Genomic DNA, 9,541 nt, shown 5'->3' on the forward strand with positions numbered 1-9,541 from the left:
TTAAGGTTTTCTGCTGTATTTTCCAGCTCGCGCTAGAATATCTCCTATAGTAAAGAATTCGGGTTTGTATGTTAGGAAAAATACATACTCTGTTATAAGTTTGTCATTTATGAGGGGTTCCATCTGACTTTTTTTGTGGAGTTCCATCCGACTTTTTGAGGGGTTTCATCTGACTTTTTGAGGGTTCCATCTGACTTTTTTGTGGGGTTCCATCTGACCTTTTTAAAGGGTTTCATCTGATTTTTTAAGCGGTTTCATATGACTTTTTGTGGAGTTTCATCTGACTTCTTGAGGGTTCCATCTGACTTTTGTGGAGTTCCATCTGATTTTTTAAGGGGTTTCATCTGATTTTTTTTAAGGGGTTTCATCTAACTTTTTGAGGAGTTCCATCTGACTTTTTGAGGGGTTCCATCTGACTTTTTGAGGGGTTCCATCTGACTTTTGTGGGGTTCCACCTGACACTTTTTTTGTGGCACTCCACCTGACACTTTTTTGTAGGTGCCACCTGACTTATGTGAGGGTTCCATCTGACTTTTTTAAGGGGTTCCATCTGACTTTTTTAAGGGGTTCCATCTGACTTTTTGAGGGGTTCCACCTGACTTTTTTATAGGTTCCACCTGACTTTTTTGGAGAGTCCACCTGACTTTTTGTGGTTCCACATGACTTTTTGGGAGGTTCCACCTGACTTTTTTTTGTTGGTTCCACCTGACCTTTTTTTGTAGGTTCTACCTGACTGGTTTGGAGGGTCCACCCGACTTTGTGGCTCCACCTGACTTTTTTTGTAGGTTCCACCTGACTTTTTTGGAGGGTCCACCCGACTCTTTTGGAGGGTCCACCCGACTCTTTGTGGTTCCACCTGACTTTTTTTTGTTGGTTCCACCTGACTTTTTTTGTAGGTTCCACCTGACTTTTTTTTGTAGGTTCCACCTGACCTTTTTTTTGTTGGTTCCACCTGACTTTTTTTTGTAGGTTCCACCTGACTTTTTTTGTAGGTTCCACTTGACCTTTTTTGTTGGTTCCACCTGACTTTTTGTAGGTTCCACCGGAGTTTTTGGGTGTTCCAACTGACTTTTTTTGGGGGTTCCATCTGACTTTTGTAGGTTCCATCTAGCATTTTGAGGTGTTCCATTTGACTTTTTGTGGGGTTCCAAATAACTTTTTTTAGGGGGGGTGGGTTCCATTAACTTTTGTGCATTCCACCTGATTTATGTGGGTTCCACTTGCCTTTTATGGGTTCCACCTGACTTTTTGGGGGGTTCCACATGACTTTATTGGGTTCCATATGACTTTTGTGATTTCCACCTGATTTTTTTGTAGGTTCTACATGACTTTTTTGTGGGTTCCATCTGACTTATTGTGGGGGTTCCACCTGACTTTTTTGTAGGTTCCACTTGACTTTTTTGTGGGTTCCTTCTGACTTTTTGTGGGGGTTCCACCTGAATTTTTTGGGGTTCCACCTCACTTTTTGGGTTCCACCTGATGTTGTTTTTTGGGTTCCATATAACTTTTGTGATTTCCATCTTTTTGAGGGAGTGTCCACCTGACTTTTTTGTAGGTTCCTTCTGACTTTTTGTGGGGGTTCCACCTAACTTTTTGGGTTCCACCTGATGTTGTTTTTTGGGTGTTCCACTTGACTTTTTTGGGTTCCATATGACTTTTGTGATTTCCATCTTTTTGTGGGGTTTCCACCTGACTTTTTTGTAGGTTCCACTTGACTTTTTTTGTGGTTTCCTTCTGACTTTTTGTGGGGGTTCCTTCTGACTTTTTGTGGGGGTTCCACCTGACTTTTTTGGGGTTTCACCTGGCTTTTTGTGGTGTTACACCTGACTTTTTTGGGGGTACCATCTGACCTTTTTGGGGTTTCCACCTGGCTTTGTTTGGGGTTCCACCTGATTTTCGGGGCAGTTCCACCTGACATTTTTTGGGGTTCCACCTGACTTTTTGTACGTTCCACCTGGCTTTTTGTGGGTTCCACCTGACTTTTTGGGGGGTTCCGCCTGACTTTTTTTGTAGGTTCCATCTGACTTTTAGGGTGTTCACCTGACATCTTGTGGGTTCCACGTGACATTTTTTGGGGTTCCACCTTACTCTTTGGGTGTTCCACCTGACATTTTGGGGGTTTTATCTTACTTTTTGTGGGTTCCACCTGACATTTTCGTAGGTTCCACCTAACTTTTTTGTAGGTTCCATCTGACTTTTTAGGGTGTTCCACCTGACATTTTTAGGGGTTCCACCTGACATTTGGTAAGGTTCCACCTGACTTTTTTGTGGGTTCCACCTGACCTTTCTGCGGCATTCCATCTGTCTGTTATAAATCCTTCAAATTTTTCATCTCCCTTCCACACACTTCACCAGGTTGGGAATGACGTTAAATTAACCTAATGAAATTTCTTTATCACTGAAAAAAAGTTTTAATTCTTAATCTCATGTAATTTTTTAACAGAGATTTTTTTTATATAAGATTAAATGATGCCTTATATATATATATATATATATATATATATATATATATATATATATATATATATATATATATATATTTTGCTCGAAAAGTGTATTCAATACTTGTTTCTTATAGAAAATGAAGTATTTTTTAGGCCAAGTAGATTAATATTTTTGGGGACTTAAATATATTTTGAATTAAAACTTAGCCATTTCACTAAGTGGACCATAAGAATTTAGTGTTATTTTTATAGAAATGTGTTTGTAGGTTACGTATTAAGTGTCACTTTCTGGGATATTGTGTTTTTTTTCTGGATATTTCTCCAGAATTGTGAAAACCAATAGTGAAGCCTTGGTTTTTCATTATATATATATATATATATATATATATATATATATATATATATATATATATATATATATATATATATATTAGTGTTACTTTCTTGTGAGGACAGGGTGTGTTGCATTTTTAAAGGATTTTTCCCCAGAATTGGGGAAAAGTTCTTGATTTTTTCCCCAGAATTGGGGAAAAGTTCTTGATTTTTTTCCCCAGAATTGTGAAAAGTTCTTGATTTTTTCCCCAGAAATTAGGAAAAGTTCTTGATTTTTCCCCCAGAAATTGTGAAAAGTTCAAGAACTCTTCCCCCAATTATGGGGAAAAAGTTCTTGATTTCTTCCCCTAGAAATTGGGAAAAAGTTCTTTATTTTTCCCCAGAATTGTGAAAAGTTTTTTTTTCCCCCAGAAATTGGGAAAAATTCTTGATTTTCTCCCCAGAAATTGGGAAAAATTCTTGATTTTTCCCCAGAATTGCGACAACTTGTGAAGCGTCTATTTTTTTATGATGTGTTTTTGGAACTGTTTTTTTCGTGACTAATTATTTTTTTATGATTTAACCATAGAATACGGAGTCCTGTTCCGTCTTATTTCAAGGACAAAATATGTTGGTTAAAGTTTACCAAGGCCGTGACAACGATGTGCAAACTTATGGCTGATTACGTGAATTAGACATTTTGCTTGACCGTGACCTTGACCTTTTACCTTGACCATCCAAAGTTTAAAAATTTCCAGCTTTTTACATAACAGTTAATTCCTGCAATTTTCATTACTTTACGATTAAAATTGTGGCCAGGAAGCTGTTCACAAACAAACACACACACAAACAAACACATAGACGCACACACAAACACAAACAAACAATCACAAACACAGACACAAACAGGGGGTAAAACATAACCTCCTTCCAACTTCGTTAGCGGAACACAAACAGACACAAAGACACACACAAACACAAACAAACAAACAATCACAAACACACACACAAACAGGAAGTAAAACATAACCTCCTTCCAACTTCGTTAGCGGAACACAAACAAACAAATACAAAGACACACACACAAAACAAAAACAAACAAACAAACATAAACACACCCAAACAGGGGGTAAAACATAACCTCCTTCCAACTTCGTTAGCGGAACACAAACAAATAAACACAAAGACACACACAAACATAAGCAAACAAGCATAAAAAACACACAAACACAAACAAATACAAACAATCACAAACACACACAAACAGGGGGTAAAACATAACCTCCTTCCAACTTCGTTAGTGGAGGTAATTAATTTAAACATTTTGGTCATCGGATTGCAGTTACAAAGCGAAGGGTTTGAGTATTGAAAAATTAACTTGTCGAGAAATTTAGTAGAATATCACGAGGAGTCATTTTAGGGTAAACTTTGATAAAAGACGAACAATTGATATAACTTGCCATATATTTCTTATGGTAGCGTGTGTGTGTGTGTTTGTATGTGTATGAATGTATGCATATATGTGATATATATATATATATATATATATATATATATATATATATATATATATATATATATATATATTTATGTAGGCATACAGTACGTGTATGTATGTGCACATGTATATTTTTGTATAGGTATGTGTATAGGCCTATATACATTATATATATATATATATATATATATATATATATATATATATATATATATATATATATATATATACAGTATATATATATATACAGTATATATATATATATGTGTATATATATATATATATATATATATGTGTGTGTGTGTGTGTGTTTGTGTGTGATTACTTTTGTACATGCACAGTGTTTGTATTTATGTTTATGAATATATTCTTGTCTGTGTTCATTCATTGAAAATGCTAATTACATTTATTTATTAAACAGGCTTTTATGTATTTAATATATTTTATGATGAATTATTCCGATTTCAACAATATTTTCTTTAAAATGATTATTTTTGTACAGAAGTTTTTAATAATTTGCATATTATTTACGTGAAACTTATTTGGTCATTTGTTTTTTCATATCTTATAATTGTACATTTGACTCTATTGAACTTTTTTTTTAATCATACATGAGTCTGCTGAACTTTTTTTTTCTTTATTGGTTTTAGTATTATACACGACTCTGCTGAAACTTCTTTTTTTTTTCAATTATTGGTCTTTGTATTATACACTCTAGTGCTGATTTTTTTTTTTTTTTATCTTTATAATAAACCTCTTACCATTTACCAACACGTACACTCATCCTTTTGAGACGTTGTACAATGCGTAAATAGCCGATGCCCGTTGGTAGGTAGCCAAAAACCCAGATGGGCCCGGGGCTATATTGGTGCCAAGGAGACAGTGCCACTTTGATTCTCATACTCGCACCATTCTGGTTCTGCACGAGATTAAAGCATCCTGCTCAGTGCCCTAGAGTAAAATCAATATTGGTTTTACCACTGTCTAGAACGAATGGTTATCTAGAAAGGAATGAAGATATTATAGAGTGGTATGTGTTGCTTTAGTGCTGGAGAGTATTCAAATAGATTTTATCACTCCTGTCCTCTAGAATAAATAATCTAGAAAAGTATTAAGGCTTTCTAGATTGAAATGTGTACTTCTAGTGAAAAGCTGATACCATTGTAGTGTTAATGATTGAAATTAGATGCCAAAGAATTTATATCAATTCATATTTTCAGTTCGAAGATTTTGACTTGTGAATCTGTAGCAAGGATAGCTCGCTATTGAGTGATTAAAACATATCAATATATATTTGCAGTTCGAAGATTTTGACTGGTGAATCTGTAGCAAGGATGGCTTGCTATTGAGTGATTAAAACATATCAATATATATTTACAGTTCGAAGATTTTGACTGGTAAATCTGTAGCAAGGATGGCTCGCTATTGAGTGATTAAAACATATCAATATATATTTACAGTTCGAAGATTTTGACAGGTGAATCTGTAGCAAGGATGGCTCGCTATTGAGTGATTAAAACATATCAATATATATTTACAGTTCGAAGATTTTGACAGGTGAATCTGTAGCAAGGATGGCTCGCTATTGAGTGATTAAAACATATCAATATATATTTGCAGTTAGAGGATTTTGACTGGTGAATCTGTAGCAAGGATGGCTTGCTATTGAGTGAATATAACATAACAATTCATATTTGCAGTTCGAAGATTTTTGACTGGTGAATCTGTAGCAAGGATGGCTTGCTATTGAGTGATTAAAACTTATCAATATATATTTGCAGTTCGAAGATTTTGACTGGTGAATCTGTAGCAAGGATGGCTTGCTATTGAGTGATTAAAACATATCAATATATATTTGCAGTTCGAAGATTTTGACTGGTAAATCTTTAGCAAGGATGGCTTGCTTTTGAGTGATTAAAACATATCAATATATATTTACAGTTCGAAGATTTTGACTGGTGAATCTGTAGCAAGGATGGCTTGCTATTGAGTGATTAAAACATATCAATATATATTTGCAGTTCGAAGATTTTGACTGGTAAATCTTTAGCAAGGATGGCTTGCTATTGAGTGATTAAAACATATCAATATATATTTACAGTTCGAAGATTTTGACTGGTGAATCTGTAGCAAGGATGGCTTGCTATTGAGTGATTAAAACATATCAATATATATTTGCAGTTCGAAGATTTTGACTGGGGAATCTGTAGCAAGGATGGCTTGCTTTTGAGTGATTAAAACATATCAATATATATTTGCAGTTCGAAGATTTTTGACTGGTGAATCTGTAGCAAGGATGGCTTGCTATTAAGTGATTAAAACATATTATCAATTCTTATTTGCAGTTCGAAGATTTTGACTTAATTTGTAGCAAGGAGGGCTCGCTATTGACTGATTAAAACATATTATCAATTCATATTTGCAGTTCGAAGATTTTGACTGGTGAATCTGTAGCAAGGATGGCTTGCTATTGAGTGATTAAAACATATTATCAATTCTTATTTGCAGTTCGAAGATTTTGACTTAATTTGTAGCAAGGAGGGCTCGCTATTGACTGATTAAAACATATTATCAATTCATATTTGCAGTTCGAAGATTTTGACTGGTGAATCTGTAGCAAGGATGGCTTGCTATTGAGTGATTAAAACATATCAATATATATTTGCAGTTCGAAGATTTTGACTGGTGAATCTGTAGCAAGGATGGCTTGCTATTGAGTGATTAAAACATATCAATATATATTTGCAGTTCGAAGATTTTGACTGGTGAATCTGTAGCAAGGATAGCTTGCTATTAAGTGGTTAAAACATATTATCAATTCTTATTTGCAGTTCGAAGATTTTGACTGGTGAATCTGTAGCAAGGATGGCTTGCTATTGAGTGATTAAAACATATTAGAATTGTTGAAAAAATTTTTCATACTTATTAAAACTCAATGTAGTGTTGGACTCCTTAAACCTTCATAATGTTACCGCTAAGCACCGCCATCAAAATTAGCTTGCCAAAACACCTCCAGAATTCGCGACAGGGGAGTGACGTGGCTGGGGAACTGGCACAGGCTCTGGTTACCTGTGATGTGGAAACGGTCAAGACTTGCCTTGACATGGGCATCGACCCCGACCTATCCCTGCCTGGTGGACACACACCGATAACGTACCTGATATCATCGTCTGTGTCAGACCGCTGGGTGGAGATTGTGAAAGTGCTCCTGCAGTCTGGAGCTTCTCCTCATGCTAGAAACCAACGTGGCACTCCAATACTTTCCCTTTTGACGTCCTCTGGTAGTGTCGACCTGGTTACATTGGCCCTTGACAAAGGCGCTGATATCAATGCTCGCGGACCGCTTGGCGAGACTCCATTGCTCACTGCTGTGCACTATAAGCAAATTGAATGTTTGCAAGTGCTCCTGAGGAGAGGAGCCGATCCAAATACCTTTGCTAATGATGGAAATAGTGCGTTAATGTGGGCTGCTGGCCGTAGTAATGGTATTGGCATGCAAAGATCTCTCTCCTGTGTTATGCTCCTGTTACAGCATGGGGCCTCTCCCACTTTTCAAAATAGGAGAGGCTTTACACCTCTCATGGCTGCTTCTGTTGTAAGAGAGGGAGAAACTGTAAAGAGGCTGTTGGAGGCTGGAGCTAACCCTAATGCAAAAGACGAGCGTGGTGAAACTGCTCTAATCAAAGCTGTTGATGGTGATGCCGAGAAAGTTGTCCGCGAGCTTTTAAAACACGGCAGCGATGTAAATGCTCAAAGTTCTTCTGGCAATTCAGCGCTGATGAGTGCTGTGTCTATGGAAATCACTTCACTTTTACTCCAGCATAATGCTGATCCGACTCTGGCTGCCAGCGATGGCAACACAGCTCTCCACTACCAAGCAATGGCAGACAGAGCTGGATTGGCATTAGCATTGCTTGAGTATGGTGCTTCGATAGATGCCAGAAACGGATGCGGAAATACCCCTTTGCAAGTTGCGGTGACAAGTAGAAGCCACTCCGTGACGGAATTGCTGTTAGACAGTGGAGCGGATGCATCTTCGGTTAACGACAAGGGTGTCTCCCTTTTGCAGCAAGCAATTTTGCCATGGGACTATTACAGAACGCATGATATATTCTCTGTCCTCAACACAAACACATTGATTGCAGAGCTTCTATACTACGTCAGAAGTGGTGGAGGATTCGAAAGGTCTTACAGAATATGTGAGAAGTTGATAGGAGCTGGTGCCAGTGTGAACCTTGCAGGTGAAGAAGGGGTAACGGCTTTGATGCTTGCTTCTGCATGCGGACATGATCAGCTGGTTCGGCTGTTTTTGGTATCAGGGGCTGATCCCTCTGCTTCAGATGACAAAGGAAGAAATTCTTTAGCTTACGCTTGTAAATGGGGCCACGAAGATGTCGTCAGAACTCTGCTTAATCATGATTGTCCAGTGAACAATTTGGATGTCAATAACAATATGCCTATCTATTATGCTGCCCAGTATTCGAATACAAACATAGTTATGGGCCTTATGGTACAGTTTGCGTTTTACATGTGTTCACTATAGTATATCTGGAGTTAACAGATTATAAAGCTTGAGAGGTTATCGCTCTCTGTCTTAGCGACTGGCATTAAGACAACACCAAGTGATGCATGTGGAGGAATCATTCCAGTGTAGAGGTAAACTTTCATACTGTGACATATCAATTTTGGAATGAAAAATTAAAAGATTTTGCGTATCAAACTAAGTTAACAGAACTTTTCATCTAGTCATAAGATTAGAATATTATAAAAGGTGTTAGAGATTATGCTGACATGTAAAGAACCAATCAGAAATAAAGTACAAAGGTTTAAAAGACATAGTCTAACTTGTCTCAATAGTAAAGTCATGTTAATTGGAGCCTCAGGCTTAACCTCCAATTTTAGAAGAAGGGTGTTCTTGCTACAATTAATCTGAAGTTTTTTTAATCACTTTTAATAGTCTTAAGTGAAATTTTACACAAAATAACAATTGATCTACTGTTCTTTTCTCCAATGTTTCTTTTGTTAGTAATTAAGTAGAATATTTTCTAAATTCTATCACAGGCTTGGGAGTCCATTAAGCAATTATGATTTTCAAATGCCGAAAGGGCAGACCAACTTAATAGGTTTTTTTTTTTTTTCGTCCCAGGCTGGGATAAAAAAAAGTCGATATGTGAAAGGTGAAGGATAAAAAGTGATGCAGAGCTATAACGAAGTTAATAAACCTATTTCCCTGAGGCATCGAAGATTATATCATTCATGGAACACAGACACTGGAAGAGAGTTGTAA

The 9,541-nt window shown here is 36.6% G+C and overlaps 1 protein-coding gene across 1 annotated transcript; it reads left to right on the top strand.

Annotated features, from left to right (window-relative positions):
• Positions 1-6,812: 6,812 nt before the first annotated feature.
• LOC137650651 (putative ankyrin repeat protein RF_0381) lies at positions 6,813-9,249 on the top strand. Its single transcript, XM_068383835.1, has one exon. The coding sequence runs from the start codon at positions 7,220-7,222 to the stop codon at positions 8,795-8,797; it is 1,578 nt and encodes a 525-aa protein (XP_068239936.1). The 5' UTR covers positions 6,813-7,219; the 3' UTR covers positions 8,798-9,249.
• Positions 9,250-9,541: the final 292 nt, after the last annotated feature.

This window comes from Palaemon carinicauda, chromosome 12 (assembly GCF_036898095.1).
Source record: "Palaemon carinicauda isolate YSFRI2023 chromosome 12, ASM3689809v2, whole genome shotgun sequence".
NCBI classification, from domain to species: Eukaryota; Metazoa; Arthropoda; class Malacostraca; order Decapoda; family Palaemonidae; genus Palaemon; species Palaemon carinicauda.